This window comes from Cyclopterus lumpus, chromosome 21, assembly GCF_009769545.1.
Source record: "Cyclopterus lumpus isolate fCycLum1 chromosome 21, fCycLum1.pri, whole genome shotgun sequence".
Taxonomy (NCBI): Eukaryota; Metazoa; Chordata; class Actinopteri; order Perciformes; family Cyclopteridae; genus Cyclopterus; species Cyclopterus lumpus.
The window spans coordinates 16,646,790-16,667,452 of NC_046986.1; the positions used below are offsets into that span (position 1 = coordinate 16,646,790).

Here is a 20,663-nt window from a genome sequence, read left to right on the forward strand (position 1 = left end):
AAAATTTAAATATATATATATATATATATATATATATATATATATTTAAATTTTTATACATATACATACATACATACATACATACATACATACATAGGTTTCTTCTCGTACCTGATGAGGAAGCTGTTGATGTCAGCTATGTTAGGGACAATGGGATTGACCCAGGTGACTTGCATACTGTCTGGCCCAACCTGGGCAAAGCCCAAATCGGTGGGTGCTGGTACAGCTATTGAAAGAGAACAGCTTGGTTCAGAGTGTGTTCAAAAGGGACAAGTAAAAAAGGGGGTCAGAGTGTTTTGTTTTTAAAAGAGTGATGATAGAGGGAAATAAGGGGAGAAAATAGAGATGAAGAAAGAGAAACAACAAAATAGTGAAATGACTAAACTAGAACACAATCCACACTATTTAAGGGAGAAGTCAGTTTTATGTGTGTGTCAGTGTAAATCCATCTGAAGTTTTACGACATCTTAAAAGTAAGAGAACAATCAGCGTTTGCATTGGGGGGCGAAATTAACCTCAGTATGATTAAACCGCGAAACTAAAACCAGATGGTCCTCACATAGACACAGAGGATTATAAACCTGACAACGCAACATGCAGCGCAATTACATCAGCAACTTAAAAGGTTTGCTTGAAAGAGTAATGTCTTCAAGGTAACAAGAACCGTATTAAGTTATATAACTCAGCACACACACACACACAATGTGATTTGTGAATCCCTCTCTGGCAACTGAGATCACACTATCTGCCTAAAGTGTAGTTTTAGTATTCTTATTTATGACTGAATGGCTCTTCCAGAAAGAAAATGTATGCACGTATCTTTATGGTTTTAGTAGTAAAAGAAGTGTTCTTTGGTTCAGTGGCTCTTACAGGTCTTCTGAGTGACTGTGGTGGGCTCGCTCTCGCCGTTCTCCGTCACAGTGATCACACTAATGTCATAGTCGATACCAGGTTCCAGTCCGTAGACGGTATATTGGCCGGTCGTTGACAGAACCATGTCTTCAAAGATGGGGACGCTCTCGCCGGCTGCCACCACCGTGATCCTATAACCGGTGATGGCTGTCGTGTTGAGCGGGGACCAACTGAGACTGATGGTGGTGTCGCTCACGTCCTTGAAGGTGAGGTCCGTCAGCTTTGGGACTTCTGGGGTGGGTGGATAGAGGATTGGAGGGAAAGGGAGGAGAGACAACAGAAACCCAAAACAAACGACAGGCGGAAGTGAAGGGAAAGGGGTTTGGACATAAGGGCCAGAAAGAGGAAACCAACAGACAACAAAAAGACAGGAGCAGTGGTCAGGGCAAGCATAGAAAACGGTCTACTTCCAGTAGGGTGAGATATTCAACATATCACACCAATGGAAGAGCTAATGCAAAGCTGCTTTTCCAGGTATATATATATATATATATATATATATATATATATATATATGAATATCTTCTGAGGTTTCATCTGTTATTCAATGTAACGACTACATTGAGGATTCATAATATATACAGGAAATATATCATTAGTATTGCAAAACAGTCCTATTGCTGTTTTGGACAGTCCTTCAGCGGCTGGTGTTAAGTTAGAGCAGTGATGCTAACACAGCGGAGCTAGTATCTGTTAATGTTGAAAGCTATTAACTTTCAACATAATATGTTATGTATAAATGGGAACAGCTGGCTCCTACCAGCCACACAAACATTTTTCTAATAAAATTATCATGAGAATTAGAACAGAAATAATGGTTAATTTTGCTTTTGCATGTTAAATATCCATACCTCATGGTAAACAAACTCCAGGATTATGGGCTGTCCTCTCACTCACCTGGTGTAATGGTAGTTGATATCGGAGTGCTCTCCATATTGTCTTTCACAGTAACCACACTGATGTTGTATTCCACTCCTGGACTGAGATTCTCCAGGGTGCAGGAGTTCTGACCAGCCTCCACAAACTCCTCCAAACTGTTTCCTTGCTGCCCATTGGTGGGAGTGCATGTCACTTTGTAGCCGGTGATGTCTTGGAGAAAGAGAGAGAGAAAAAAAGAGGAAGATTTACATTGCGTGGAAAATCAGAAAATAAATGAGGTTTCAACGAGGAACAATAAGACGCTGACATTTATACTTTGGCATTTCAATGACATTTTGCAAATGTCACAGCTAAGAGTTGTTTCAATCTAACTGGACTGTCGCTGACTGACATTGATTTAATCAAAAACACAGAAAAGAGGCGTGTGGCTACATTTTTGCGTTTCAAGCACACCTGGGTATGTAGGTGTGTGTGTGTGTGTGTGTGTGTACCTGGTGTACTGGCTCCGTTCCATTGGACTGTGAGGTCTCCGGTGCCTGGGTTAGACTCCAGGTTGAGATCAGTGGGAGGAGACAGAGCTGGAAACGAAGAAAGAAAAAAATAGGTTTTAGAGGAGAAGGAAAGTAGAAAATATTCAAAAAGAGACTAAACAAAACAGCAGGCAATCAAACAGGAAAGACAAGAATGAACAGGTGGCAGAGTCACTATTCTTTGGTTTATTCTTACGTGTGACAACGCGGCGTGTGATTGGGGTTCCCTGCTCGTGGCCGTTTATAACTGGCTGGACGCTGTAGGTGTACTCCACTCCCGGAGTCAGACCAGAAACGTAAATACTTCCCGAGTCAGAGGTCACATCTCTGGGGGCTTCTCCGCCCTGACTGGGACGTACCGTCAACTGAAAGATAAATGCACACAGTCTCAGAGAGAGGGACACAGACTGGGGGTACAGGAGGTAAAGGTCAGAGGTCAATGTTTTCCCAAGAACATGTAAGGCAGTAGAGCATTCTCAACTCTGGTGTGACATATTCTGCCCAATCGGATTTAAACCCCAAGGTCTTTAGTTCCTGTCATCCAACTCCAATAGGGCCGACACTAAACCAAGAACAAGTGCACTTTCCACAGCAAACGGAAAGAAACTGTTTGCATCTGAAGATGATCACACAATCCAGTTGTTTGTCTGAGTGGGCAACATCAGATGTATACATTTGTGGGTGGTGGGATATTAAAACATGTTGCATGTTATGCATTAGCAGCGAGTGTACCTTGTATCCAATGTGGGGAACTGGAGTCCAGGAGATAATAATTGAGGTGTCGGTCACATCAGTGCTGAAATGAGGAGCATTGCCCATTGGCAGATCTACAAACACAAGAAAGTGTGTTCTGATCAGTTTTTGGGTCAACTCTGATTCCAAAACACATGCAGCCTTTGATCAAATCCACAGTGACCACAGTGCTATACGCTCATTTGTATATGCATCAGACACTTACTAGTGGTAAACACAGCGCTCTCTCCTTCACTCAGTGTATTCTCCTGCTCTGCGTGTAGCGTAGCGGTGTAGTCGGTATCAGGCTTCAGGTTGAGGAGGGTGTACTGAGAAAGGCGGGCAGGCAAGCGCAGCTGCTTGGGGTTAGAGCCCTCAATGGTGAGGAAGAGCCGGTAGCCAGTGATTTTGGCATGAGGGGCAAACCACAACATCACAGCACTGTCCTCAGTCACATTGGCGAAATGGATATCTGTGGGAGCATCAGGCTCTAAAAGGGAGACATTAATACACACCGTTAGATGTGCACCGTTTGATTTGAAGAAGGAGGAAAACATTGTGCGAGGACCGTAGTGATGGAGGTTGCACATGTTTGAGATCATGATGTAACAATTGCATATATACACATACACTAGTTTCAACTAATTTCACTGTGGTATGAAAATCAACATTCAGAGAAAGATGTGTGCATGTGGAGTCCTTTTCCTGAAGGCCTGAGGGCTTCCGTCATACTCACTAGTGGTTTGCTCCCCAATAAGTGGTAAACTTTCCTCTCCATTGTGAATGGTGTAGACATTGAAGCGGTACAGTGTTCCAGGCAGTAGGTGTGACACTTCAATGTAGGAGTTTTGACTGACAGGCAAAGTCATCTCCCTCTGTGGAGAACCAGACTCATCGACTGACAGGACAGTGACCCGGAACCCGGACACGGTGCTGGCTGGGCCGGTCCAGGTCAGAACAATTTTGTTATCTGACACCTCGAAGAACTGCAGGTCTGTGGGAGAGGAAACTTCCTCTGTTGACAGGGGCAAAAAAATTGCATTCAATTTAGTATCACAGGATCAACTGAGGATATCTCAGAATATAGCATATTACTCTCCATCTTTGGGCTTATTATTGTCATCGTATCTGGTGGGTTGTTGGTGTCAGGCAGAGTTAATACCACTTGGATTGAAGCCTGAAAAGGCGATGCTTAATATGTTTTACTTCTTTAAAGTCCACTCTTGCTTCCATGCTTTTATATTCAGGTTTTACTTGCTCAGGGTTTTTGTTTTAATCTCGACCAACATTTCAAACTGTTGTCTATGTACTGGTAGGACCTCTAAAGAGCCACTCTACACCTACAAATACACAAGGGTCATGGACACATTTTTACTGAAACAATTATTTTTGTGACTCTCAAGAGAGTAAATTACACACACACACACACACACACACACACACTCTGGCCTTCCAAATAACAATTAGGTCTCTTTTCTTTCACACGTCTCAGTCTCTTACCTTGCAGTGGATCTCCGGCAGTGTTGACTTGTACAAAGATAGGCTCGCTCTCCAGGCTGTCCTCCACCGCGTAGATACTGATGTTGTACAACTTCCCGGGTAGAAGGTCACTCAGTGTCACAGATGTTGCCGTGTCAGGGAGAGTCAGCTCCGTGCTTTCGCCTTCCACTGATGGCGTATAGACGATGCGATAGCCTGCATGGAAGAAGAGACCGTGCGGTTCATTGTCGCAGATGAATACGTACGGGTTCAAATCAGCGACAGAATGATGATAGATTTTGTCGGTGACATGTGACATAACATACCAGTGATGGGAGCCAGTGGTTTTTCCCAGCTGATCACCATGGAAGTTTCTCCCACTTCCTCCACTTCATGCTCAAGGGGAGCATCAGGTGCTATGGAACAAATGGGGTGTGAGGAGGGAAATTACAACCACTGCATTTTTTTTTTACTGGACCACTTGATTTATAGTCCCTGGCTCGTGTTTATTAGGCCGCTTGCAGGTCTGGGATTCAAGACAACATTTCAGTCTAGCAGCTGTCATTTTTGTGAGAACGGGAAAGAACATCCGAGAAGAGAGATGGGAATATGAACTGGGAGAACGCGTGTGTATGTGCCTACTAACCAGTGGTTTGTGAAGTAGTAAGAATGAGGTTGTCATCTCCGCCATCTGTAACCTCATAGACGTTAACAGTGTACTTCCTTCCAGGTAGAAGCTCATTAATGTTCACCGAGGTAGCTGTATGAGGCACGTCTGATAAAAATAAAAAAAAGATTGGATTAACAAATTGGTTTTCATACATTGAAATATTTTTAAGCAGTCCGTTTTGTTAAAATCTACATTATTTTGAAATCTGGACAAAATAGAATACACAATATATTTGCCGCCATCGGTACAAAACCCAACATTGTGAATGTATTAATGTGTGTAGAAGTGTATCTCTGCACTTACCGAGCACCAGGGCATGTCCAGTTCCCTGCCCATGCTCACTGAGCTCATACTCTACTCTAAAACCAGAAACTGTGTCGGAGGCGGAAACCCAGGAGATGACAAAGCTGCTGGAGGTAATTTCGGTCACCGACTCTGAGATGTCAACCACAGGCGGAGGTTGAGTGGTCTCGCCTTGTGATGTCGCCACTACAGGAAAAACAGAGATGGAAAATAGGAGAGTTGGTTAATAGCTGCCTCCGAAATCAGAACTGGCAACACTGTGCAGGAAATGTGTTTAAAGCTCAGTGAGGAAATTCTGGTTAATTAAAAGTTTAATTTTAAGGAGCCAGCAGCGAGATCTGTTAACGCCCTCAACTCACGTGATCCATAATTGGTGGTGAAGTCAAAGCGTGTGAGCTCTTGGCGTCCAAACCGCAACACGCTGATGAGCTGACCCTCGTAGGTGATGCCCGGCTTCAGACCGGAGATGGTGTAAGAGTTCAGATGTCCAGGGATCATCACCTCTCGCCATGGGCTATGAGTGTTTTTCTGGAAAATGTCAGAAAAAAAGAGAGAGTGTTTTAAAACTTTCCATGCAGAGCAGGGGTTGAACGTTAGATAGGTTGATAGAGGTTAGTCACCAAGTCGAGGCATCATTTTTGTTAACTGTGAGGCAGAAAACTCACCACTTTCCACTTGAGGATGTACTGGGTGATGTGAGCAGATTGAGGGGCGTTCCACTGAATAGGGTGGGAGTTGGGTTGGTTTCCAGATTCAGTTATGATTACCTGGACAGGACGATTACCACCTGAGAGAGAGAGAGATTCACTTTTTATTGTCATCATCATAATGGTATAATGTGCACAGAGAGCAGGAGGCGGACACATCTCTCTCTCATATACACACACTATATATATATATATATATATATATATATATATATATATATATATATATATATATATATATATATATATATATATATATATATACATATACATATATATATATATAATATAAGTCAAATATTAGCTTGACATGGTGAGATACTAGCTGTTCTATTTCAGTTTTGCAAAACCCACCTCAACAGTGAAAGAGTATGAGTGAGTGTGCAGCAGTATTTTCCTGAACAGAACACAGAAAGAGAGAAAACTAGCACGTCCCCGTGAGATTCCAGCCCGGATGTCAACAGCTGGAGGGGAGAAGCCTTTGACTCTTTAACCTTTTCCATTTCATACATTTTAGAAAACCCTTGCAGAAGTATCACAGAACGGTATAAGACGCATTTCTACAAACAACAAGCGTTCAAGAAGAAAGGTTTGCAGAAACAAGACAAAGAGTTTGAAGCACTGAAGAAGCATGAGAGAAAAACATTTTGAAAACAAAATCATGGAATTTACTGCGTGTATTTAATGCGCGTATATGCCGCTTTCAGTCCTAGAAACGTGGGTTTCGCTGTTTAACTGAGCTCCGTAAGTCTAGGTCCACGCTGCCAAACAACATTTAACAACAACTATGCATGTTTGTTGGTAGGATTCCTTGTAAAACCTTGCGGTGGCGAGTTGTGTAGCTGGCATGAGCTTAAACATGTGTATTGTGTCATTAGTGCGTCTGACAGCACATTGACTTAAGTTGGGTTTGGTGTTGCAAAAGGTGGCAGTCCAGGCTTAAGAGTAGCTTAGCAGGGAAAGACAAATTATATCAGGAAAAACTCAGAAATGTTGTAATTCTACTGGTTTCGGAAGTGAACAAAAGGAGACCAAGTCATCTTTAAAGTAAACAGAAGTCATGTGGCAAGCAGACTTCTGACATAAGCTGTGCTGATAGAAACTGGTAGCTTCTATAAAGAACTGAGGTTTGCTAACCACTTTTCCAAAAAGCAAACCTGTAATCAAAGTTTCTGAGCAAGTGGCTCGGTTAACCAGAAGTTGCTTGCAGATACGCCAACCTCAAAAACAATCTGGGACCAATTACGGCCTATTACAGACCCACAGGCCACTGGCGAGGGTAAGGGTTACATAGAATCAGATGTGGGGCGCAAATGAAAACGGATGCACACTTGCAGTGGATAAACTGCATGTACACACACACACACAATCTGCCAGCATAACATACAAACACACACATCTGTGTAATGTACAGGCACGTTCATGCAGACATCCCCCTTTACTTTGTTCACACAGACACAACATTCATTCTTGCTACAGACGAGAGAGGCACAGCAAGGTGGTGACAAGGACCACATTAAAAGGGAAGTACTGTTGAGTCATCCCAACAATAAGAAATACCCAGAAAGAATAAAGATTACATTACACTCTAGGCAAGGGGAGATAAATGCAGAGGGTAGAAAAGAAAACAAACTTTTTTTTCAGATTGTATCAATGTGGTGCTAAAGACTTGTGAAAACCCTTCCAAAGATCCTTCACTGGGATATTCCATTTTTACCTTTTATGGTGTTTTCCCCAGTAAGCCAATTGACTCTGAGTCTGGATTTGCCTCTTGCTACCCTTAAATCTTAGCATGCACACACACACACACACACACACACGCACACACACACACACACACACAAGTTCACAGCTGGTTGCTATTACAGCCACTTATGGAGGAATAGTGCCCTACATTTGGTATCTCCTGACAACCTGCTTCACACACACAGGGCAAACAAGTAATAGTTCAAATGTTCCTTTACACAAGACTTGTCAAACCTCATGTTCTATCACCACTAGGATGGCTTCACAGCCTCACTCGTTTTAAAAGGCAACGGCAAATACAACATAAAAGCCTGTCATACTGTACAAGTGCATCACTATCTTAAGAATCAGCGGAAATTAAAGGAACGGGAACAACATTGCATGTTTTATTCGGGGGTTGCCATACAAGAAGGTGAAGAACATGGTTAGTTGTAATGAAGAAGGGGGCAGAATACTAAAAAGGTAAACAACGCCTATGAAGGGACTCTGATATGAAGGAGAAAACTTCAAAAAAAGTCAAGACAAGACTGTTTGCAGTGTTGCCGTCTAGCCCAGCTTGCTTTTTAGTCAGCAGGAATGAAGTAACTTAACCATCACGGCTGCATAATGTTGTGTAATTAAGCATGACTTTATTCTAAATAATGCTGGCTAAGTGCTCTAAGACACAAGGTTAAATTTAAAGTTCAAACCACAAAATTGAAAACTGTTGTTCAACAGGCTTTACATGTGAGTATGTGGTAGGGGTGTGTGCGTGTGTGTGTGTGTGTGTGTGTGTGGGGGGGGGGTGGGGGGGGGGGGGGTTGTTGTGTACAGCTGAGGCAACAGCACAGGGGATGTACCACATGCTGGCGAGAACAAAGGGCTCAAAGTAGAGGCTGTATCTCTTAAAGAGGAAATCACACACCCTCCAACCGCTGTCTGTTTCACATCAAAGTCAAGGGCCTCATTTTCAAGGTGACTTAAACACATTTCCCTGCAGGAGATGGAGTGTAAATTTCTAGCTCATATTACCATTACTGAACACTTACTTACTCCTTACTAAGGATTACATATATACTTTACAGCTACCGTGAACATTTCCTCCTTTCTTTATCCTGTACAATTCCACAATTCATGCAGGCATCAACCTGGCTGCACCATTTAAAAAAGACCCAAAGCCTCAGGGAGGGCTGCAACAAACTCTGAAACCGCAGTCAACATAATCAAATAGTACTGATACTGAGACAGGATTGGGTGACCAAGTGGAAAAGGACGAACAAAAGAGACAGGAAGAACATTTCTTCCATGTATATTTGGAGTTTTGCGTTATGAATAAATTCCTGCAACATTGATGAAGGTAGATAATGACATCTTGTCATTAGTTTGCGACACTCCTCTGTCATCATAAGTCAATACAATAATGATTATGGACTCATTTTTCTGAGCAGGGTGGAGACTCTACATGCACCTTGATTTGCAACATTTAAGAACCAGATACGTCAAAAGGCACAGTTTCCAAAGACTGGCGTGAATCTCTCAGTGGTGACAAATGTTGTCTTAATGCGTTTCACATCTTACCGGGGAAAGACTGCTGGGGCTCGCAGCTGAGCTCTCCGACGCCGTTGCCATAGCAATAGCACTTGTACATGATTCCTTGGATGACTTTATCCCAAGACTCTCCAATCTTATAGAAGGCTCTCGTCTCCGGCTCCTGGCACTGATCTAAAGGGCAGAGTCATAAAACCAGGTGATGCAACAGGGACTCACTGCAGTCAAATGTAATTCACTGTTGTGAATTAATAACATTTAAACAAGCTACGCTAGCAAACGTGGTGCATATGTACGCATGTGTGGAAGCGATGCAAACATATAAAGATCAAGAATTATCCAATAATTAATAATATGCTTAAAGTTAGCATGTTAGTGGAGTCTGAATGAACACAGATCAAACCTGTAACGTGGTAAACTCACCGATGGCGTCACACTTCCAGCGGCCACGCCCCTGTCCAAAGCAGGTGCAGTTCATTGTGTAGCCCTCCTCATGTTGTTTGGTGAAGGTTTGGTTCACCTCATAGTTCAGACTGTCCACAATACACTGGTCTGCAACAGACAGACAGATATGCATTGGTATTGAGGAGAAAATGATAAATGTAACTTTCTAAGCACCTCCCTGCTTTGGCACAGCTGCTCTTCTAAACGCTGTATGTGTGTAGGATATGTGTTTCTCTGGGATGCAGGTGCATCTGTAGCCCCATAAAGTGCAAGTGTGCAGCCTTGCTTTTAACCTTTTGGCAGGTGAGCAATTATATCACCTGTGACCTTTCACCTCTTCACTCAAGAGTATTCTAATATCATTAATTGTTACGCCACACACACGGACCAAAACACTGCCACGTCAGCAACTCTGAATCCCCTTTTCTTTCTCTATGCAACCTATTTCACCTGTCGCTGTTACAAACACACACACACACATACACACACCTTTAAGTTGGGAGTAAGCAACACAACTCCATTCTCCTCTGCCATTGCCGACGCAGGTACACCGCATCATGTGGCCCAGAACATCGTGACGTTTGTCCCACTGCTCTCCCGTGCGGTACATCACCCCTTCACTGGTTGTACACACTTCTTCATGGTCTAGAAGACACATAAGAAAAAAGAAAAATTAAATGAAGCACCAAAGTACATCACACAAAATAAAATCAGATTCACAGACATGCTACCAGACACATCACACACACCTTGTTAGTAACGCAAGCAGTGCATATCAAGTATAAAAAACATACACTACGATGAATGATCTTCCTTGGAGATTCTACCCTTCAATTACTGCACAAGGCCAACACAGAACACCTGTGTCCATAGAAAGTGGATTTTTTCTGGATTTGAAACAGCTGTCTCGTATCCTTGCGTGTATGAATGACTGTGTTCGCCACATGTTCTCCCGAAATTAAAAAGAAACCATACTTTTTATTCAGGAGAGGTAGAAAGTGTGTTACGGTAGGTGCGACAGGCAGACACCTGCATAGATACTTCTGCTCAGACTGCACGCCTGGTGCAAAACTGATTTCAGTAGTAAGAACATGTGTGGCATTTGACTGTTGGACTGACTTTCTTCACATTAGTGTTTATTCTAATGCAGATTCTAACCTCTTTTGCGAGTGCTGACTTGTATCCGAATTACACAAACGGAGTACAGCAGCAGAGCTCGAAAGGAAACTGTTGAGTTTAAAATGGTGGTAAAATTGCATTTGCATTGCATTGAAACACACAGCTCAGTTGCAGACTACCGGTACACGACTGCTTCAGTGGAGGTGCTGTAGACAAGGCTGATGTGCATGCATGCCCACGTGCATAATGCTTCAACACTCCAGACAGGGGAGGGAGGTGGAGGTAGAGATAAAGGGCAGATCTGTTGTCTTGGAGCCCAGCCCAAATATTTCTAAAAAGGCAGACATAATCTGGACCAGAGCCAGACCATCTGGTTCCTTGGACTAAAGATCATTTGGACTTGGTTTGGTGGCTATGCACCAAGGCTGGCTTGGGGCAGAAATGCAGGGGCTGGAGATTTTTTGGACATGGTAGGGAATAGTCAAGTACCCGGGCAGTGGTTTGAGATGTGCAGCAGCCAGGCCTGGAGCTCAAGCTAGTTTAGCATTTGAATGATCGGAGCAACAGCTGCTGAACAAGGTTGCAAGGTTATTGTATTGCCATTGTACATGTATTACGTTGTAAATTGTCTCTTTAATTGCTGTACAGTGCTTCTCCTGTGCCATACGGCATGTGTTTAACATGTTTGGAGACAATGTCTGGATGCGTTTTCACCCCATCCTTCACCGTTGTCCACAGCTGGAGGGTGACCTGGTGCTTTTCACAATCTCCAAGCATGGAACTGCTTCAATCTGGCATCAACTTAATTATCTCTTCAAAACCAGTCTACGTGTTCTTATGGTAATTAAACTATGTTACTCTTTTAATGACTCAGAGAGAGGCAATTTAAAACTTAAATTTAGGGCTAATGTTCTCCAGGCAAAGCAGATCAGGGTTTGATGGTATGTAAGGATGCAGAGGAAAAACCAAAGCTCGGGTGATCTTGTTGAAGAGGGACTGATACTAATAATTACGGTCACATTTCTTTAATTGCTATTGATGGTAGAGTGAAAACCTTGGACCTAATAATGTATATGGTGCAATTTGCATAATGGTGGTGGAGACCGAGCCCCTACCATCCCAAGAGTACACAACACCAGATTAGTCTATCCAGACTCTTCCCGGAGGACTGCCACAGGTGGAGCAGAAGGGGCTCCAGACTATTACCGTTCTTTAAAACACTGGCATTAACATCTCAAGTACCATGTTTGTTTTGACAATCCCTGTGAAGCCATTAATGTCAATATCAAAGCCCCCCTGCTGCTTTGATTGCTGGACTGAGTTTAACACAGACAACCTGCTCTGACACTGGCTAAAGGGCATGAATGCAGTTCTCTCTCTCTCCCCCCCCCGCCCGCCCCCCTTCCCCGCCCCGCTCCTCTTTAAATCTTGACAGGGTGTTGTTAACAACAGGGTGTCGGTCCAAAAAGGTGGTTCCCAGGATTGAAGTAGGCATATAAAAAAGGAATTCTGGAGAAAATTATAGCATTGGAAAAAACCAAGAAATCAGCACAATCCATCAACCCATCACTTGCGATGTGTTAATAAGTACAACATAAAACAAGGGTACACAACCGAATCCTTTGTCTTCAGAGCAGTTAAACTAATTTTAACTTCTTAAAACGATCGGCCATCTTTCTTGCCACGCTGCATAAGAACTGTAAACAATAAGATGTTATGAGATTTTTTTTAATTCAGTGCTCCATTTTTCTTAGAATTCAAAAGACTGCTTTGTCTCAGATGAGTCTTGTAGATGTTTCCACTTTGCACCATCCACATTTTACAGACTGTCCATTTTTATGAAGACAGCCGAAAGAAGGATATTTTGTTTATATCAGAGCTAATCTTTCTTCCCATTTGTGGATATTGTTATACATCCGTCTGTACTTAATTCATGTGCACACTAAAATCAAGCAATGAATGCCCGAGATAAACATCAGTGTCTGTCTACAATTATGTTAGCTGGCCTGGATCCTGGACTTTCACAGCAATGCCAAAGAATGGCATTTGTTGTGACTACGCAGCTGTGTTTGTATCCACTAGCTTTGGCAGTACTCAACATAACTATGCGTTGTTGTTGTTTGTTTGTTTTTTAAATTAGACTATCAGGCATCTCATTCAGTATCTCTTTGTGTAATGGCATGTTGGTGTCATCATTACCATATCATTACTCCTTCACGGGCATTAGTGCTGTGTAAATTACCCCCTAGTGTTTCAGCCTCTTTTGTTACCCACAGAGACCTAATTGACACCTAAACAACACAACACATTTCTCACAAGGCAGTGACTTCAATGTGAATTTGGCTCCTCTACAAATAAAAAAAGTGTAAGAACTGTAAATTAGATGTTGTCTGCGCCATCAGCCCTGGCTCCTTTAACATCAATCTGATAATAGCGTTTATGTAAATTAAATAAGGTTACCCATCTCTTCATTGCCAAAGAATAGTCTTAAAACAAAAGGCTATGCGCTGAATCAGACTGGGCGGAGACACATTTTACTTCAGAGTGGGAGGGACTTTGTAATTAGCTGTGCTAATCACATTAGTGGCCCCTATGACAAGAAAAACACTTCTGGCTTGCAAACAAATACTTTGGAAAGTAATGCGTGTGTAAAAGAGTTTCAAAAGGTCTTTTGTATTGTTTCCTTTTAAAATGTCATCTATAATAGTATGTGGCCTACATGTGCTTTCAGTATCACACCACCACCTTCAGCCCCAACATTTGGACTGCATTACAAAATCCCATACCTTTTTTTTTAACTTTCAGTACATCCTGCAGCTTTCCTTACAAAGTATGGAGCATGCAGTTTACATGCAATTGGGACATGCTACTTTGTCATATATCTGCTGCACAGAATAGGAAAAATTCCACTCGCTTGCAAAATGCAACCTAATGCCAAAGACATCCTGGTATTTTTGGCATACTGTATTTGACATACTATGCATTGGGACATACTAAATATTTTTTGGCATACTAAATAATATGGTAGTATGGGTATTGGAACACACAGTTGGAGTCTCTCTGTCCCCCTTCCTCTCTCTCCATCACGCACCCACACAGACTTACCAGCCATAGGACAGAATCCAAAGCGCTGTTCTCCATCATAGTCCGTTGTGGTGCCACACCACTTCATGCCGTCTCTACGACCATCTGCAGTACAGTCAGTGTAGTTTCGGCCATTATAGAGATAGGGGAACTGGCACAGAGCACCATTCGAGTTGCCGCCTCGTGTCGCCATAATTACTGTTAAAAGAAAAACACAGCCATATAAATTGGTATCACTATCTAGTTATAAACATTCAACCCCCCCCCCACCGCCAATACAACTCTACTACTACCATAATCACACACTTCAGAGAAGAAGCAGGTGCTTGTTGAGGCACTGCCAGGGTTCTCTTTTAAACTTGTTTTATATTGTCTAATTTAGCTCACATTTATATTACGGTAGACATATAGCCTACTATACTTTGCGTAATTTGAGTAATTTTAAAAAACAAAACAATTGTGTCATTCTTCTGACAACATATAGCTCACTGACAACACGTAACGTTAACGTACTTATGTTAGCTTGTGTCACACATGTTAGCTGCCGCAACTGACAGGGCGAGCTAGTTCACGACGGCCCTGAAGATACCAGGTCTTGTTTTAACTTACACTGTTGTTTCATGTGTATAAAAGACTTCTGGACAACATTTGAATCTCCTTGTTTAAACTTGTATTTCCACACAACTAACATCACCACGTGAGGCTAGTAGTTTTTCTTTCCCCCCCCCCCATGCTAGATACTAGCTAGCATTGGGTATCTGCAGGAGTAAACTGAATACTTTTTCTGGGGAAAGACCCTTTTCTGGACAGCAAAAAGACAGTCCGCTCTCCATCTTCAACTGTCAAAGTAATATCAGTACACCAGTAGCCTATGTGTCGATCAAATTAGCTCGAACAGAGTACATTTTCAGCCACTTTTCCGAACAATTGTTCATCCCTTGCTCACGACCAATCTTTACTTCAGCATTCCCACACATGTACCGCCTATAATAACACACCATTCCTTTCTGTACAGAAAGAATATTTCTGGTCTGTCTCAAAGTCAGAGGAGATGGAGCACCACAGCTGTCCATCACTGCGTCCATCAGAGATACAGGAGTGGTAGGTCTTCCCCTTGTAGACAAAGGGAAACACACAGGGCTGACCACCGGAGTTGCCACCGTACACTGGAGCCGGTCCATCTGTATGAAGACAGGAACACACACACACACACACACACATTAATGACTAAACATATGACAACAAGGAGGTATGACCAAGCTCATCACCTTAGTTGCAGGTTGGTTTGTGTCCTTATTCATACAACTCCACAGTGAGCTTGTTGTATTCCAGTTCATAACATTCATAATAAAATGATGGCCACTAATGGTTAATGCTGTTTATTTGTCTCTTACCCCATTGTTCACAGCTGACTCCATTGCCAAGACAGGTACAGATCAACTGCTTGGTTCCCTGGCTCTTCATCCAGCGCTGGCCGATAAAGTACGAAAGTCCTGCGTCCGTCCGACAGGGACCCTCCTGGGTAAGCTCAGGAACAGTGGCGGGATGGTAGACCGCAGGCTGGATGTTAGTGATCACACGAGAGCCAGTGCCTGGAATGAAACGTTGGATCATGGTCAGGGGTGATATCACATTAAAAAAAACTTCCCAAATTAAAAAGTTAACTATCAAGTGATGATGCCACTAAAACATAAGAAATGAACTTAATCTTTGAACATGCAACTGTCACTGGAGTCAGGGCCTATGCCTGAAACATATAGTTGGTGTGTTGGACTGTATAACATACAACATGAAATAAATGTTTGGGTTCATTGTATTTTATTTCAACTTTAGGACTGTACCGCGTTAGCTCCAGTGAAGCTTCATACGAGTTTACTGTCCCTGAGTCACGACAAGCATGTGTTCCTGTCTCACACCCAATAATCACTTCTAACCACAGTTCTCCCACCCAGTTTCCCCATGTTTTATTTCTCCCTCTCCGTATTTCCCTGTTCACCTTCTCCCTTTCTCACGAGGTCATGGGCATGAGTTAAAAGACACGTCATTCTCACTTCAACACTTCTTATCTCTCCCTCTCACAGCATCTGTCTCTGGTATACATTCTTCTCTACACACACACACACACACACACACACACACACACACACACACACACACACACACACACACACACACACACACACACACACACACACACACACACACACACACACACACACACACACACACACACACACACACACACACACACACACACACACACACACACACACACACACACACACACACACACACACACACACACACACACACACACACACACACACACACACACACACACACACACACACACACACACACACACACACACACACACACACACACACACACACACACACACACACACACACACACACACACACACACACACACACACACACACACACACACACACACACACACACACACACACACACACACACACACACGCACACACACACACACACACACACACACACACACACGGAGGGGGGTGGGGAGGAGAAAGGGACAGGCATATTATCATTAATTTCTCACCCAGGCCAGTGGTATGAAGTGAAGCATGTCGCTCACACTTCCACTCCCCTCGGCCGTTCCCAGTGCAGAGACACTGGAGCGAGTGGCCTTGGGCGTCTGTCTTGGTCCAGGTATCTCCAATACGGTAGGAGGTCAGAGTTTCCTGGTCGTTACAGCGATCTAGAAGAGAAGTGAGGGATTCATTAAAAAAAATAGATGGCAACTGTGAGACAGCATTATGCTCCATTTTGGTGGGAAACATGGTGAAGCCTTTATGTTAATGTACAGTTGTTTCCATGTTTGTCCCTTGAGATCATGTAGATAACTTGCTGAGCACATGCATAACAATTTATTGATAACCCCCAATGCAAAAACATCTAAGGCCACCCTGAGTCTTGCTTGAGACAACAAGTTAACAGGGAATAACAGTCATCCAGTCTGTTAAATCAGCCAGCATCAGTAATGCAAGCAATGGGTATAATTGGAAAAACAACTGGGAAACATTTCATCCACAGCTTGTTAAAATCTTCCAACAAATGGCAAGTTTTGCTGTTTGCCTTCAGCTCTGCCAATACTGCCAGAGAGGATATCTGTGTGGCGTTCCATTAGGATTAAGCTGAATGCAGCAGTTAATGCAGTTAAATGTTCTGCTTGTGTGTGGATTTTAATGATGCAGTTTTCTTGTCTGTTTTGAATAAGTAGAGATACATTTGTATAGATAGAAGATACACAAAAAGAGAGATCTTCGGAAGTTGTTATGATGCTGCTCTGTCCCATGCAGATTACAGTGGCAGGAAAAAGGGGAATGAACAACAATTGTGTAGGTGAAATAAAGTGTGTCTTACTTCTGGAAGTGCATGTGATGCGTCCACTTCCCTCTCCCAAACACGTGCAGTCCACGACCATCCATCCCTGGTATGGCTTCTCCCACGTCTCCCCAACAACATAGGATGTGCCCGCTGAGTTGTCATAGCAACGCTCAGCTGCAGGAAACAGAAACTTGTGAGCCACTAAATCAATTAAAAAACTTGTTGTACCAAATACTAAATACAAAAATATCCTGAAAATTAGATGTATTCATTAACCAACTGTAAAACACAAGATAATGGATTAATAAATAATAATCTAACCCATCATCCCAAACTACAATCAGACATCTTTCCCAGCAGGTCAGTGGCTCCCTGAATGACTCACCGACAGGTTTGCAGGTCCACTCTCCCTTGCCGTTACCCAGACAGACACACTCTAACATGTAGCCTCCTGTTTCGTGGGGTCTCCTCCAGGTGTCACCAATTTTATATGAAGCCCCACCCTCATGACAGCGGTCTGGGTAAAATAGAAGGAGAAATTACGAATTTAGAGTGAGGCCAATGTGCATGCGAGTGTTTGCACAGAAAGAAAGCCACACACACACACACACACACACACACACACGCAGGCCGGGATATACACAGAAACACATGAGCTTGGATGTGTGGTCTGGGGTTAGAACAGTTAATGGCAGCGGGGCAGCTCCTCGTAGAGCTGGCACTCATAGAAAACACAAACTTACTGCCGATGGTGCAGCTGATCTTGCCCCTCCCTGAGCCGATACAGGTACAGTCCCAGATCATGCCTTCCTTGGGTCTCTCATAGGTTTCTCCCACAGTGTAAGACTGCTGGTTGATCTTATCATAGCACTTTTCCTCTGCTACAAGGGGGGAAACAATGGAAAAACGGTGTGTTTTGAGTGAAATAAAGATGGGCTGATAAAGATTGAAATAAACATTTGACCAACACGCTCACAAACTAACCTTCAGGTTTGCTTTTACACTTGATTCCAGCGACTCCATAGCAGGTACAGACCAGAATGCTGCCCAAATATGGGCGTTCCCACTGGTCGTTAATACCATAGCGCTGACCATTCTCTAGACAACCATCTGACAGAAAGAAAAAAAGAGAGAGAACATAAAAAATATATATAGCTAATGAGAGTGTGGTGCATGCTAGAAATCAGGCAGCAGGAGGTCAAATGAAACATACCGCCTCCCTTTGCTCTTACACTAAAAAGACAGAGTGTAGGGAAAATGTGAGGGACAGAGAAAACACACTCCACCCTTGCACACCCCCAAAACACTGTACCTGCTCACCATGTCCATTTTCAAAGTGGAAAGACAAATGAAGCAACTGGAAAAATGGTACAGCCCTGACCATAACAACAACACATGTAGAGCAGTGTCATTGGATGAAAGAAACATGTTTTTGTTCATATATAGCAACATAAGCAAACCCCACATTGGAATAATGATTTTACTGTGGGGCAAGACTCCACCCATGGCTGTGAAATTGACCCTGGATGTGTTAACTCGACTTCAAAAAAGGCCCCCAGGGCCGAGTAATAAATCAGTTGCAGAATTATGTCCACCTTCAATCGTTCTCTCCCCCACCAAACATGTCCTTTGTTCAGTCTCATGACTTCACACGTCAACAGCATCTTTTTCTCCACCAACTTTAAAATTGAAGCAAAGATGATTTTTTTACTTGGGCTTATTGTTTTTATTTCTCTCAGAAGCTTCAGTCATTAGTATTCAAACACAGATAAAGTTTAGGAGATCAGTAACATATGTTATTGTTGTGAGTTTCCCAATCTACGGGGCTCAGACATCACAGCAAAGGGACACGACCTGAAAAGATGAGTCTTACGGAAAATACATGTTGCTCTCTGTCTCGACAAAAAAAAAAAAAAAGCCAAACACATGATCAAAATTAACTGTAATTTCATTATTTACCCTCAAACTGAGAAGTCCGTCAAGTGACCTCTGAGGGGGCCCTAGTTATTAAGAGGCCATTTACAGCCACGCAAAATCCCTCTCGTGACTAATAACTCTGGTGGGGAAAACACTTACCCTGAGAGACCGAGGAGCCCTGATGCTGCTGCGCTTGTCGCCGACTCTTGTGCGTTCCTTTGGGCATGCAGTTCACCGCGCTCCCGATACAGAGCGCAACCAGCACCCTGGCGATGGTTCTGCCGGACATCACTGTGCAATGCGAGCCACCGGGCTATTGCAGAACGTGGGTACAGGTGCTCCTTGTGCAAAGTTTATAGTTCACCGGAGAGACGGAGAGAAAGTCGGTTCCACTGCAACGCTTGTGTTCTGCCGTGCTCCACCCTCCCAGATCAGTCCGCTCCTCTCCAGTCTGCGGCCACAGTGTGCAGGTTACCAGTCTGTGGGAGTGATTTATCTGGGCATGGCTTATTTTCAGCCGGAGGAGGGAGGTCCAACAAAGGGACCGACTACCCACGCAGCACGTAGACGAAGAGGGCAGAGCAATTTTTACGAAACAAAGATGGTTACGAATTCCAGATCTCCCTCTTCCTCTTTTTTTGTGTATCCCACGAGACAAGAGAGATATATTATTGCAAAGTGTCTCCATGCAACCCGCAACACTGAGGTAAACAAACGTTGAAGTGTGTTTGATATCATGATACAGAGGCAGTGCCCCATTAGCAGATCGCTCCAGAAGCATCCACCCTGCAGTCCTCTGCCTGCTCTCTATTTTAATATTTCACCCAAGGACAACTCAATTTTCCTCTAAGAGTAATGTTACTGTTACCTTATAGTCACCTATACAACCATCTGCCCAGATTGTGTCTGAGGAGCCCCAGGTGTGTTGGAAAGTTGGCTAAAATACATTTTGTGATTTTTTGTTGTTGCTTGAGACAATGTATTTAGACACAATTCATTGTGACAGACGGTGTAAAAGAAAGAAGAAAAGAAACCTCTCCCACTTCTTTTTGCACACGTTTATATCCACCATCAAAACAACTGTATTGCTGTGTGATATTGTCATGGAGTGTTGACTTATTGCTAGTTCATGTTATTTGAGCAGCACAACCTTGCCACAGGACACTGATGCTATGCAGTATATTGGCCTATAGGTTTTACACAGTCCTGGTCTGCAGCAATTGGGGCAATGGCGTCAGCGTCTGGAAAG

General features: G+C 43.2%; 1 protein-coding gene across 1 annotated transcript in view; it reads right to left on the reverse strand.

Moving 5' to 3' along the window:
* The window catches only part of LOC117750175 (fibronectin-like), a 30,407-nt gene extending 10,455 nt beyond the window's left edge, over nt 1-19,952 (reverse strand). The window contains exons 1-26 of the mRNA XM_034561210.1: nt 19,574-19,952; nt 18,482-18,607; nt 18,241-18,378; nt 17,883-18,014; nt 17,534-17,671; nt 16,710-16,868; nt 15,527-15,724; nt 15,131-15,313; nt 14,154-14,330; nt 10,419-10,574; nt 9,909-10,037; nt 9,516-9,659; nt 6,171-6,292; nt 5,865-6,033; nt 5,506-5,691; nt 5,179-5,307; nt 4,859-4,948; nt 4,554-4,748; nt 3,790-4,068; nt 3,280-3,543; nt 3,054-3,148; nt 2,518-2,686; nt 2,283-2,369; nt 1,810-2,001; nt 871-1,143; nt 112-226 (exon numbers count right to left, since the gene is read on the reverse strand). Of these exons, the coding sequence (XP_034417101.1) occupies nt 112-226; nt 871-1,143; nt 1,810-2,001; nt 2,283-2,369; nt 2,518-2,686; nt 3,054-3,148; nt 3,280-3,543; nt 3,790-4,068; nt 4,554-4,748; nt 4,859-4,948; nt 5,179-5,307; nt 5,506-5,691; nt 5,865-6,033; nt 6,171-6,292; nt 9,516-9,659; nt 9,909-10,037; nt 10,419-10,574; nt 14,154-14,330; nt 15,131-15,313; nt 15,527-15,724; nt 16,710-16,868; nt 17,534-17,671; nt 17,883-18,014; nt 18,241-18,378; nt 18,482-18,607; nt 19,574-19,703 (4,175 nt within the window). The 5' untranslated portion in view covers nt 19,704-19,952. The remainder of the gene's footprint in view (nt 1-111; nt 227-870; nt 1,144-1,809; nt 2,002-2,282; nt 2,370-2,517; nt 2,687-3,053; nt 3,149-3,279; nt 3,544-3,789; nt 4,069-4,553; nt 4,749-4,858; nt 4,949-5,178; nt 5,308-5,505; nt 5,692-5,864; nt 6,034-6,170; nt 6,293-9,515; nt 9,660-9,908; nt 10,038-10,418; nt 10,575-14,153; nt 14,331-15,130; nt 15,314-15,526; nt 15,725-16,709; nt 16,869-17,533; nt 17,672-17,882; nt 18,015-18,240; nt 18,379-18,481; nt 18,608-19,573) is intronic.
* Between the last annotated feature and the right edge of the window lie 711 nt (nt 19,953-20,663).